General features: G+C 36.0%; 1 protein-coding gene across 18 annotated transcripts in view; it reads right to left on the bottom strand.

Moving 5' to 3' along the window:
• PPARGC1A (PPARG coactivator 1 alpha) overlaps positions 1-13,258 on the bottom strand; it is a 716,069-nt gene that overhangs the window by 4,837 nt on the left and 697,974 nt on the right. For 11 of the 18 annotated variants that reach the window (XM_086406254.1, XM_086406261.1, XM_086406255.1 and 8 more), the window contains 2 exons: positions 6,112-6,266; positions 5,629-5,780 (listed from right to left, as the gene is read on the bottom strand). In XM_086406254.1, coding sequence (XP_086262380.1) covers positions 5,629-5,780; positions 6,112-6,266 — 307 coding nt within the window. The remainder of the gene's footprint in view (positions 1-5,628; positions 5,781-6,111; positions 6,267-13,258) is intronic. The other 7 variants (XM_086406256.1, XM_086406265.1, XM_086406264.1 and 4 more) reach the window with 1 other exon arrangement.

The raw sequence follows: 13,258 nt of genomic DNA, 5'->3' as shown, positions 1-13,258 counted from the left end.
AGCCCATGGGGTCGCAAAGAGTGGGACACGACTGAGTGACTAACACACAACTTCAAATAAAGCTATGGTCTTTCTCAGATCCTTAAACTAGTCAAAGTAAGCATTTGTGCAAAGCTCCATATGCCACTTCAGTAGCCCTGAACAAAATTGATATATTTCAGTCCCACTGGGTATAAAGTAAAAATCCTTTGAATGTTTCTGATTTTTCTCCATTGACACCTAAGAAAAGTCTACCATTCCTACAGGGCTTTCAGCTTGAGAAAGGGTATCTTGGATATACAATAGGCAAACACATTCATTCTTTCGAAAATACTTACTTGAAGGGAAGACAAAACCTTTCTGGGAAACATTAACAATCCTACTAAAATATGAATATTTGTGTTTTACCCAGATTAAATTACAAAATAGAAATGCTCAAAGTGACAGAAAAGGGTAATATGAGATAAGATGGAGGCTAATCATTGACCTCACAAGTTGTTCTGCTGAAAAGGTGGCAAATCCCTCAAGTTCTACAGAACCAGGCTGTTTCCCCTACCTCACCAGCTTCAATCTACTTTAAAGACATCTTACATTTAGAGACAAGGAAATTCTTTCACTTTTTTTTTTTCTGGTTCACATCATCCCTTGTCTCTACCACCTTTCTTTGTCCAGGTAAGGTGAACAATTACAGTCAGCTTCAGACACAAAAACAGGACAAAAAGGGCCCATCTTTCATCACCAAAATTTTACATGATCAATCTTAAATTATACTGGCTTACACTCTTCTCTTGAAAGCCTAATGAATAGTTTGATTGTATAACTAAAGCTGCCTGAGCAGCTGTTGTTTAAACCATAATCTTTTTATAAAGACAAAAAATAAGTCCTGCTCATTGCTAGAGATTAGCTTGAAATCAGAATTTCAGTTGCATTATAGAAGATGAATGAGTCATTCAGTGATGGCAGTCTGTGTGACATGAAGTCCACATAGAACCATCAAGAACATATGTGTGAAGCTTTTCTTAGAGGAAATTTTGAGAATTAAAATGTCTTAAATTAAGATCATTCTACATGAAACTCAGAATTTCATTCTTTCTGTGTTTTCATTAGCAAATATTAAAAGTACTTTGATACAGTGATTCTCAAGAGTTTCTTCACTGTGAAATATGGTGGCTGATGCTTATATATATACCAGCTTTCACGGGCATACCTATATCAATAGGCACCCACAAAATAATTTTTATTGCTTGAAGAGAGAATGTATCCACCTGTAACTTCTAGGGCAATAACATCCACTTTCTCTCCAGTAAAGGAAGGATATATCCACAAGTAAGATATAATGAAATTTTTATAGGAATAACCTGAAAACCACCCTAATTAGTTTTAAAAATAAATTGTTATAAATAATAATACTATATTAATAGAAATAAGTAACATCACAGCTGTATTCCTAGCACCTAAAAAACTGTGGGCACAAAGTAGAGACTCAGTATTTGTCGAATAAATGTATTTTATTGAACACCTGCATATTATTAAAAACCTGATTGAAAATATTTGTGTTGGGATCTGGGACTGACTTACCAATGAATGGCAGTGTATATTAAAAGTTACATATATATTCAGGATGCTGATAATGTAATACATTTCTTTGAGTTAATAAGAGTTTGTGACCAACATGTTATTTATTTCCTTTTTCTTGCTTAAGTATAAATTCTAATGTGATCATAACTAATTCCTGATTTAAATGATCATATTCTTAATCCTGATCCATCCTTCTATTTTTACCCTATAGTCCTAATTTAATTTCTGTCGTTCCTCTTTAACATTTTTCATCAAGCTCTTTCAAATGGAAAGATCCATTTGTTTCAGTTCAGTTCAGTTCAGTTCACTCACTCAGTTGTGTCTGACTCTCTGCGACCCCATGAATTGCAGCACACCAGGCCTCCCTGTCCATCACCAACTCCCGGAGTTCACTCAGACTCCCATCCATCGAGTCAGTGATGCCATCCAGCCATCTCATCCTCTGTCGTCCCCTTCTCCTCCTGCCCCCAATCCCTCCCAGCATCAGAGTCTTTTCCATTTGTTTATAGAACAGTAAATAGAAAGATACACAGATAACAGATTCACAGAAACCAGACTTAAATACTGTCTTCATCATGGTAAGCTTGATCATCCCTTTAAATTCTGAGTCTCATTTATAAATCTGGCTCATAAATAGTAACTGAAATCACTGCATTTTTGCATTAATAGTATTGTAATAACCATTAAGTAACCTCAACAGCCAAGAAATGGAGACCTAAATAGGGATATTTCTGCAAAGAAGACATACACATGGCCAATAGGCACATGAAAAGATGCTCAATATTGCTCATTATTAGGGAAATATAAATCAAAACTATGATGAGGTATCATTTCACACCAGCTAAAATGGGTATCATTTATAAGTCTGCAAATAAATACATACATGAATATATAGTTTCAATGTACAGAATCACTTTGCTGTACACTTGAAACTAACACAACATTGTAAATCAACTATACGTCAATTTTAAAATATCAGAGAAATGGGATATTGTGAACTAATTTAATTTAGGAAAGCAAATAAAAATTTTAAAAAATGGTCATCTAAAGAAAGGTTGCTTTACTTTTGGTAAAATTAATCAGTATCACATCATTTTAACACTTTATTCTTGATGTGCACATAAGCGGCCAATCCCTCTGAGTCCAGTATAAGCTTGTTGTTTAGTCGCTAAGCTGTGTCTGACTCTTGCAACCCCCTGGGTTTATGCACCTTATTCGGCATTCATGGCCTGAAGCACTTAACTTGAACTCTTCAAGGAACAGAGACAAGACATACATGATGATGTTCAGTTCCAAAGCTAGTCCCTGGTGTTGATGCTTCCATTTTAAAAGAATTTGAAATTTATAACTTCCCATTGTCATCATTTTTTATCATAATTATAGCTACCATTTATTGAGAATCTATTTTGTGCCAGACACTGACACTGTGCTAAGGGTTTCATAAACACATATATAATCTTCACGGCAACGTTATAAGGTATTTTACAAATGAAGCACCAGAAGCTGAGGGAGTTTAATTGCTCAAGGTCAAAAGCTAACTCAGGTTTCAAAACCAGGCCTGCAAGATTCCAGAGCCAAGACGCTGTCAAACTACACTAGGCCTATACTCAGATCCACTACCTTTCCTGTGATTGTACAGCTGGAGGGAACTGGAAAACCCTATGCTGCTACAATACACATCAAACATACTTTTCAGGAAATACAGAACCAGCTTAGCAGTGGTAAAGTTTCTATTGCCACTGGCGAGGCAGAGAGATAACAAGGAGGGAAGCATTCTTCTTAGAAATATTTCAGGGAGGCTCCAGTTCAATTTGGAAGTACTATCCAATGCTCCCTCTACCAGTGATGAATCGTGATCTAAAGGCCCCTCGAGGTAGCTTATTTTAAACTTTAGATGTTTTGAGACACTAGAAAACACCCTGGCCTTCATCACTGAAGAAAACAAGTCAAATCAACTCAAGACTTCAATCTGTCTTGACTGTTTTTATCAGCCAACATTTGAACAAATGACTTGCCACCTTTTATATTTTCATCCCTAGGCCTCTATCTAACAGTCAGCTGCCTCTCCCCTGTTTCATACTATCTATTTAGCTTGTGAAGTGAATTATAGCATATTCCCCCTGAACAATGCACCCCACCTGTATCAATTACTCTAGAAGACATCAATTCGGTGGAAGGAAGAAAAAAAACCTGTATTTGGTATTTACTTTTTTTCTTTATACCAAGCCAAAGTAAGTACAGATAGACTTACTAAGACAGATAGACTTAAGCATTACTAATAATGCTTAAGAGCAGATTTCTATGTTAATTCATTATTATTATTATTATAAATTGATTTAAATAATTGTCATATGCATAAGACACTTGCCATTTTCCTTCATTATTTCATAAAGGAACATAAAGGCTTATAATACACACATTAGATAGGGACTAATACGGAAAGGAGCAAAATTAAAATTGGGGAGGAAATTAAGATGCCCATTGTGCCATTATTTATAATATCAAAAACAGAAAATGTGTTAGCTATGATGGAATGATTAAATATAATGGTACTGCTCATCAAACAGAATACTGTACAACCATTAAAATATACTGGCAAATCATTTTTAACCCTGAGTCACAGTAAATAATGAACTTACATAATATTAATTGAGAAAAGTAGATTTGTAAAGTCTATATATGTATAATATAACCTCAACTATAAGAAATTCAATGTTCTGAGACAAAATACTGAACAGGTCATTACTCACTTGGTAACAGTAGTTATCTCTAGGTGATAGGCTGATAGGCAATTTTACTATTTTTCTTGATACCTTTGTATATTTTCCAAATGTTACCCCTTGAGTCTGTACAATTTTTATAACAGGAAAGATGAATACTTATCTATTCTTCAGTTTCCCTATCTGTAAAATGGGGATGATAATACATAATATCTACTTCTAGGATTGTTCTGGTAATTAAGTGAGAAAATACTTGCAAAGCCTTGGCACAGTACCCATCATATGGAAGCACTCAAAGTACATATACACAATGGAGTATTACTCAGCCATTAAAAAGAATACATTTGAATCAGTCCTAATGAGGTGGATGAAACTGGAGCCTATTATACAGAGTGAAGTTAGCCAGAAGGAAAAACACCAATACAGTATACTAATGCATATATATGGAATTTAGAAAGATGGTAACAATAACCCTGCATACGAGACAGCAAAAGAGACACTGATGTATAGAACAGTCTTATGGACTCTGTGGGAGAGGGAGAGGGTGGGAAGATTTGGGAGAATGGCATTGAAACATGTAAAATATCATGTATGAAACGAGATGCCAGTCCAGGTTCGATGCACGATGCTGGATGCTTGGGGCTGGTGCACTGGGACAACCCGGAGGGATAGTATGGGGAGGGAGGAGGGAGGAGGGTTCAGGATGGGGAACACATGTATACCTGTGGCAGATTCATTTTGATGTTTGGCAAAACTAATACAGTTATGTAAAGTTTAAAAATAAAATAAAACTTAAAAAAAAATAGCAGGTTTATTTTCTTCTTTTGTTTTAAAGAAAGTATAGTGTGATTTAGCACATGAAATTTTACTTTTTTCTCTGAGTATAATTTGTAGGAAATGCTAACCTTTCTAAGAGTTGGTGAGATAATAAGAAAAAAAAGAATAAAAATTTTCCATATTCTGCTCTGCAAAGCAATGATGCCAATGCTATCATCTGTATAAAAGGATTCAGGGTAGGCACAAAAGCAAGAAGAGATTACAAACAAACAACACATGCACACACCAAATATACCACCACACATACAAAGACACACAGCGCAGAATTTCAGCATCTGGGCAGGCAGTATAACAATCTGCTCTCTTCTTTACCAAAATCTAAGCCCCTTCTGAAATCATCTCATATGTTAAAAAGTAAAAAAAAAAAAAAAAAAATAGGATAAAATCTATATTCGAATATTTCCTTTGGTAAAAGGTAGTAATGGTTTGGCCCAATGTGGCTACAGTTTACATATGTTTCCATTTTGAACTCAACATTATGGATTCCTCATTCTATGTACAGTAAAATCCATACCTAGGTCTGCATAGTTAGACTTGAAAAATTGCTTGCGTCCACAAAAGTACAGCTCGAAGTCAGTTTCATTCGACCTGCGCAAAGTGTATCCATTTTCAAGAGCAGCAAAAGCATCACAGGTATAACGGTAGGTAATGAAACCATAGCTGTCTCTGCAACAGACAAAGAGGAAAAGTTCAAAGCCAGTGAGGCAGCATTAGCATATATGACTGTAACCCTTTCCACTTTGGAGACTTCGCTGGTGCCAGCCTCTGAACCACTGCATCCATTTATCAGTGTGATTGTCCTGTCAAGCCGCTAAATACTTATTTCTGGGACAGGAAATCTCAACTGGAAAGATTAATAAATAGGGATGAAAGAAAATAAATAAGGTTCTGAACTCAACATGTCATCTGTCAAAGCATTCCCATCCTGGTAATCTTACGGCCATAATTTTTTACATATGTCAGCTTCTAAACAAGAAATAATCTTGAAGATTCTCACCCATCATCCCGCAGATTTACTGTGCACTCCTCAATTTCACCAAAAACTTCAAAACGGTCCCTCAGTTCTGTCCGTGTTGTGTCAGGCCTGATTTTCCCAACATAAATCACACGGCGCTCTTCCTGGAGGGGGAAGTGAGAAGAGACTTGCTGGTTCTGAAGATAGGAAAGACATTGATGCCAGAACCATTTATGAAGGCACAATCTTGCATAACAAGAACCCCCACGGCACGCCAATTAAAGCAAAATCCACGCTAAAACTTAACAGGAGACTATGCTTGAACCAAGTTTTACTTCCGTTTCTCTAATTTCACTCGCTGCATCTCACTCTCTTCTATCTTTTCTGTCTCTGTTCCTTTGCTACATGAAATTTAATGGATTATTTAAAAAATATGTGTAATGTGGTCTTTTTATCACTAAAGAGCTGAATAATATCTATTAAATATTTTAACAATTGTGACTCCACTATTAATTTTCAAAATTGGTAAGAAACTGACCTGGTTTGCAAAACCATTTAATTTCTCCTTAACTCAGAATTATAATAATAAAACATGTGCATTTTTTTATTTCTATTGACAAATAACTTATGTACATTACTGTATAATTTTAAGGTGTACAGCATGATAGTTTGATGTACAAATCTTGACATCCCTCAAAATATTGATTCTTAAACTCTAGTATAAATGTAAATTACCTGGGGGGCTTATTAAAATGCAAATTATTGGGGTTTATTCCAGCTATATTAAAAAAATTGGAAGATACTGCTCAATGATCTTTATTTTTAACAAGTATACCCCAGTGTCTCTGATATAGGTGGTCCAAAGCCAATAATTTTAAAAACACGGTTTTAAAATATAGGCCATTGTAAGCCATGGGTGTCCAAAGAATAAGAGCTATAAAAGAGGCTATAAATTTCACTTTGTCAGTGAATCTTATTTTAGGAACAAATGTGAAGGGCGTGGCCTAATTTTCACAAGTGGAGTCAATATCATCATAATCTTAAAGTCAACAACAATTTATAACCTACAAAACACAGGGAAAATATTTTAAGCCTGAGAATGGATTCATTTTTTGAAGAATAAGAACACATTCTCAGTGTAAGATATAATCCTATATTTCTTGTTCCAAGAAGATAAGGCCAAAGATGATCATGTCTCTCAAAACTGAAAAAAAGATTTTTCAAGAATGTAAGAAGTTAATATGAATGTCCTTATCAACTAGCCTGTACATCTATCGATGACAAACAAGAATGAAATGAACTTGCAGTTGGAGAGATTTAAGTTAGATGGAGGAAGAAACTAGGAATCATAGGACTAACACACAGATTTAGCTTGCCTAAGCGTTTTCTCTGGATGTGCTTAGGATATGTTGTCTTAGATGCTAAAAAAAAAAGTCATTTAGGCTTAAGGCAAAGAGATGTCCTGTTATTTACTGAATGCATGTCCTTTTCATATGTCCAATATTTAGCAAAAGACCTGGCAAAGAGAGGACAATCAATAAATGCGTGCGAAGTACAACTGAACAATTCATAGACATATCCTGTAATACATATCCTTCCAGGTGATTTGAGCATCCATGTCTCATCTTCTTTCACCATATGCAGAACTCATATTTTCATTTTCATCAGGGAAATTACTCTGAGCTTCAGATTCGAATAACCAACTACCTATTTGACATCCCAGGTTGGATGTCACCTAGGCATCTCAAACTAGACCAACATTACCCAAACCAAACTCTCTAATTCATCCTCTTCTGACTGGGTTTTTCCTGCAATGTTCTTGTATCAGTAAAGTTAACACCATCCATCCAGTTATTCAGGACAAAAACCCAACGGCTTTCCTTAATTCTCCCCACTTAGTCCCCTCCTCACATCCAATCACTCCTTAAGTCCTGTGGATTTTTACTTCCTAAATCTGCTCCTTTGATCTAATCTCCCCTAAATCAAGCTGCCAGCATGTCCTTCTGAACTAATATAACAGCCTCTTAATTTGGATCCTGTGTCTGCTGTTTACCCTCCTCCAATTTATTTGTTCACTTCAGCCAGAATAGTTTTTATTAAGAGAAGAGGATCATGTCAATTAAGATCTAAAACATGTCATTGCTTTCTCACAACATTTAGGGAAAGACCTAAATCATTAACAGAATCTACCAGGTCCTTCTGTCTGGATCCGGGATCTGGATCTGTCTCCATCTTGGGCTTCATCCCACACACCTTATTCTTTCCTTTCCTCTATTTTGAGCCATACTGATCTGCTGCTGCTGCTGCTGCTAAGTCGCTTCAGTCGTGTCTGACTCTGTGCGACCCCATAGACGGCAGCCCACCAGGCTCCCCCGTCCCTGGGATTCTCCAGGCAAGAACACCGGAGTGGGTTGCCATTTCCTTCTCCATCAGTCCCTAATATATACTGTGCTCCTTTCTTTCCTAAGGCCTTTGCATCAGGTGCTTCTCTGCTACTTGGAATATCCTTTCCGCACTGCCCCTCCCTCCTCTCCATCAACATACATACTGTCTAGAATTACAGTGAATTCAACAACTGTTTCCTTTCTGAGACCTCAGATGAGTTTTAGTTCCTATTATAAGTTGCTCTAATAGAACAGTCTACTTCTCTTTTGTAATTCTGTGCTGTTGTTTAGTCACTACCTCTTATGTGACGCCATGGACTGTAGCTCACAAGGCTCCTCTGTCCATGGAATTTTCCAGGCAAGAATACTGGAGTGGGTGGCCATTACCTTGTCCAGGGGATCATTCCAACCCAGGGATCAAATCCATGTCTTCTGCATTGGCAGGTAGATTCTTTACTACTAAGCCACGTGGGAAGCCCCTTGTGCCCAATTATAATTAAATATTAGTAGCTTATTTAGTGTTCAATGTCTTCAATGTCTATATCCCCATACAATGAAAACTTTATGAAAGCAGTGACCATATCAGTCCTGTTGACTACTTATTTAAGAGTACACAAAACAAGAATCTTCTCAATGCATATTTATTGAAAAATCAATCGATAGGCAACTAATCATTTTCAAGACCCAGCTCCATACCTTTCATTACATCAAAGGTGCCCAAGTGTGGCCCTTACTCCCTGAGAGTCTCTAAGACAATGGAGAAGGAAAATCAGGTTTGGCGCTTTTATCATAGGAAAAACTTTGCCCAGGTAACCTCAGCTGGGTGTACTAATACAGGTTTCCATGATTCGTTTTACAGGGTTAAGTGTAAGGACTCACTTTTTTCACTCTGCTGAAGCAACTGGTAAAACACAATTCCTCTGACAGCAGTTATTGAGCCTACATAACTGACCAGATGAAGTATAGCAGGCAGAGTGGGCTGCCCAATTCACTTCCATGTAGATTGTATGTCTCAGCTGAAGGCTGTGATTGTGTTGTTGCAGAGTACCCAGCACATCCTGGAGGTCAATAAATATAAAGGGAGATATCCCGGGGCAATGCTGTACACTTGAACAAGGGAATCATCACATCACATTCCATTCTATTTATGCAGCCAGCTCCCTCCAAACAGCCCAACTTGATGGGACTGTTATCTAAACTTCCTGGCGCCTGCTGGCATGAGTGTTATGCACTGTTTTTTTTTTGTTTTTTTTTTTAATGAACATTTTTAGGAAGGTTACTACTGTATAGAGGAAAAGGAGGGAGAAATGTAGAAGAGAGCGAAAAAAACTTGAACCATCATACAGAAATTGCTCAGCTACCATTATAGGAATACACACAGCCTATGTTCATCTTCAAGGAAATTCAAAGTTAAAGCGAAAATCGACCATATGCACGTCCATATGCAGACATATCGGGATAGTCTCTGAATTGCTTCTTTATACGAAACTATATGCAACAATAATCCCACAAAGAAAATAAACCAGAGGACCTTTTATATCAGATACTGATACATTCTGTGGTAAAAAGAAGACACGACCTAGATAGGAGAGACAGAAATAGAAATGGCTGGTCCACAATCCCTTAAAATCACCTATTTGACTGTCAATCTCTTTTTATATAACACAGGAATGGGACCACGTCTTGTTACCTTACAAAGATCAGACACTAAATACATGTTGAAATTCTCATTTGAGAAAATGATTAGAGTGTTTGGTTTCCTACTGTTAAAAAAAAAAATGAAATTAAAAGGCATCTGAAGGTCTAAAAAGCAAAGATAAAAATCTTCCCAAGACTGGCCAAAATGTCTAGTGAATAATCAATTATTTTTAACATGTTGCAGTTTTATTAGACAGATGAATAGATTCCATATCTTTAAAAAACCTTAACACTTGCAGCCAATTTTTCAAGACATTAATTTCTAAACAGGAGATGAAAGGAAAAGAAATCAAAATGCCTAATAACATTTCCAACTTCTTAAAGGCTTGGAGGAACTCTAAACCTTTGGAAAAAACCTCCTTGAAAAATGATTTTCAGACCAGTTTTCACTATCAAGGAGGATAGGACATTTATCAAGTATCTTTTAGCTTCAAGTTTTACAAAAGCTAGTTTGCTAATGAGGTGGATAATAAAATTGAAGATTTGTGTTGCATTAACAGGTATGGTAAATCCTCATTATATCAAGACAGGGGATAAATAAAGAAAAAAATGACTGAATTAACTGACTTTGCAGCATCAAAATCTCTATCAGAGAGTGTAGAGCTGCCCAGTTAGCTATATGACAGTTGTTTCTCATAAAAAAAAATAAGCAAGTCTTGGTAAAAAGGGTTTGAAAATTAGTGTTGAGATTAACATTTACTGAATTCTAACAGATGCCAAAGTATTGTGCTTCAGTAAGTGCCTACTACTATCTAAGGTTGGATAAATTTGAATAAATCCAGATTAGTCTTAGCTAGAACATGGAAGCAATCTAGATGTCCATTGACAGATGAATGGATAAAGAAGTTGTGGTATATATACATAATGGAATATTACTCAGCCATAAAAAGGAATGCATTTGAGTCAGTTCTGATGAGGTGGATGAACCTAGAGCCTATTATGCAGAGTGAAGTAAGTCAGGAAGAGAAAGATAAATATCATATACTAATGCATATATACAGAATAAATCTATATTTGCAGGGCAGTATTTATTTGCAGGACAGCAATGGAGAAGCAGACATAGAGAATAGACTTATGGACATGGGGAAAGGGGAAGAGAGGGTTAGATATATGGAGAGAGTAACAGGGAAACTTACATTACCTTACATAAAATAGATAGCCAATGGGAATTTGCTGTATGTCTCAGGAAACTCAAACAGGGCTCTGTATCAACCTAGAGGGGTTGGATGGGGAGTGAGGTGGGAGGAAGGTTCAAAAGGGAGGGAATATATGTATACCTATGGCTGATTCATATTGAGGTTTGACATAAAACAATAAAATTCTGTAAAGCAATTATCCTTCAATTAAAAAATAAATTAAAAAAAAATCTAGATTAGTCTCCTTAAAAGCTAATACACAAATAAGAGCAAGTAAACACCATGATGAGTCAGAAAACATGAAAACCATAGACTCAGAGCACATATAACTACTTTTGATAGAACTGAAAATTTCTAAATAGTGCATTTATACTCATATTATAACATATTCACCCATATGGAACAGCTCTTGAAAAGGCCTGAACAGAAAACGACATTATTTTCCCCAAAAAGAATAACTACGAGAAATTAGACAACTATTTGATTTTTTCATTTGGAAGAAGCTGATAATTTTCAGGGATGAGCCTCTGTTTCTGGCTCCTAGGCTGCATACTGACCAATGGAGAAGAGAAAAGAAATAGTCATTGCCCAAGCACATCTGGTTTTGGTTTTAAGCACTGAGCCATTTCATAATGTCTAGATTTGCCCTTTAAATTAACATCCTATTATCATGTTTTCTGGCAGGAAACTGTAGAGATTGCAAATGGAGTTGGACTTAGAACTCCACGAGAAATTAGAGCAGTGACAGTTAGACATTAAATACTAGACTCTGGCTTGCAGAGTTCTAATATAACCTGAATTATTTCAAGCCTGTGAGACTGAGAAAAGCAGAGGATGAACTGGTTTTTGAGATCATTTAGATGAAAACTGGACAAAAGCAGCGACTTATACAATGACAACATTCAACCACAACATATGATTCTGTGTTACTAATTACTAATTATTAGTCCTTTCTTAGCTGTCTGATTTGGTGCACTGAAGTTGGTCTGAATAAAGACTTTTGGACACATACACAGTAAAAACCTGATAGATGACCTACACTATCTCCTTCTTATGGAACTAAAGAAAAAAAAAGTCAATAGGGACCACAAGACAAGACAGCAAAGGTTAACTTTGTAAAATACCTATTACATGATTGTAACATTTTTTTCATTTCCTTCTGGAGTCTCTGTTTTGCTCATCCCCTGATTATAAAATTGATCTGAATTAATGAATAAATCAGCATTCCACCCAAGATATTCCAAATGTAATTTGCTATTCATTCATGACTTTAAGAGTGTCTCAGAAATCTGAATGAAAATCACCTACATGACCAAATTAGGCAAACTGTCCTAATTCCTTGAACTGTTTCATGAATGAGTTTTCAAGATAATCTAGCCAAATGAGTCAAAAATCATTGCCTTTATCTCCTTGCCCAACTCCATAAAAATACACTTTGCAAATGCATTATGGCACAAGAAAGCAGATCATTTTCAGGAAGGAAATCAGTCAGAAAAACTTCTTAAGGGTAACCTCATTAAACAGTTCCACTATGCCTTCAAGATATTCTTCAAAATCTTTATGATGACTTACAAGACTCTTCAAGTATCTGGCTACCGGGGAGCCCCCCAGACTCACCTCCTGCCTCTTCTGTACCCTAGCCTTATAATTAAATGACTAGCAGTTTCCCAATATATCTTGCTCTTTTCCAGAGACTTAGTATGAGCTAAAGTATCTGCCTAGAATAGTTATTTGCAATAAAAATATAATGTACCATATGTAATTTTTAAATTTTCAGAGGCACATTTTTTAAAATGTAAAAAGAAACAAATTTAATTTTAATAATGTATTTCACTTGGCTCAGTACAGCCAAAATATTATTGTTTCAACTTGTCATTGACATAAAAAGTATTAATGAAGTATTTTAAACTCTTTTTTTTTTTTTGGTACTGTCTTCAAAATTCAATTACACAGTGTATTTAAATTTGGGAC

Source organism: Bos grunniens, chromosome 6 (genome assembly GCF_055505025.1).
Source record: "Bos grunniens cultivar Pamir isolate PY7600 chromosome 6, Bosgru_T2T1.0, whole genome shotgun sequence".
Taxonomy (NCBI): Eukaryota; Metazoa; Chordata; class Mammalia; order Artiodactyla; family Bovidae; genus Bos; species Bos grunniens.
The sequence above is the reverse complement of the archived record's forward strand: the minus strand, read 5'-3'. Positions and strand labels throughout refer to the sequence as shown.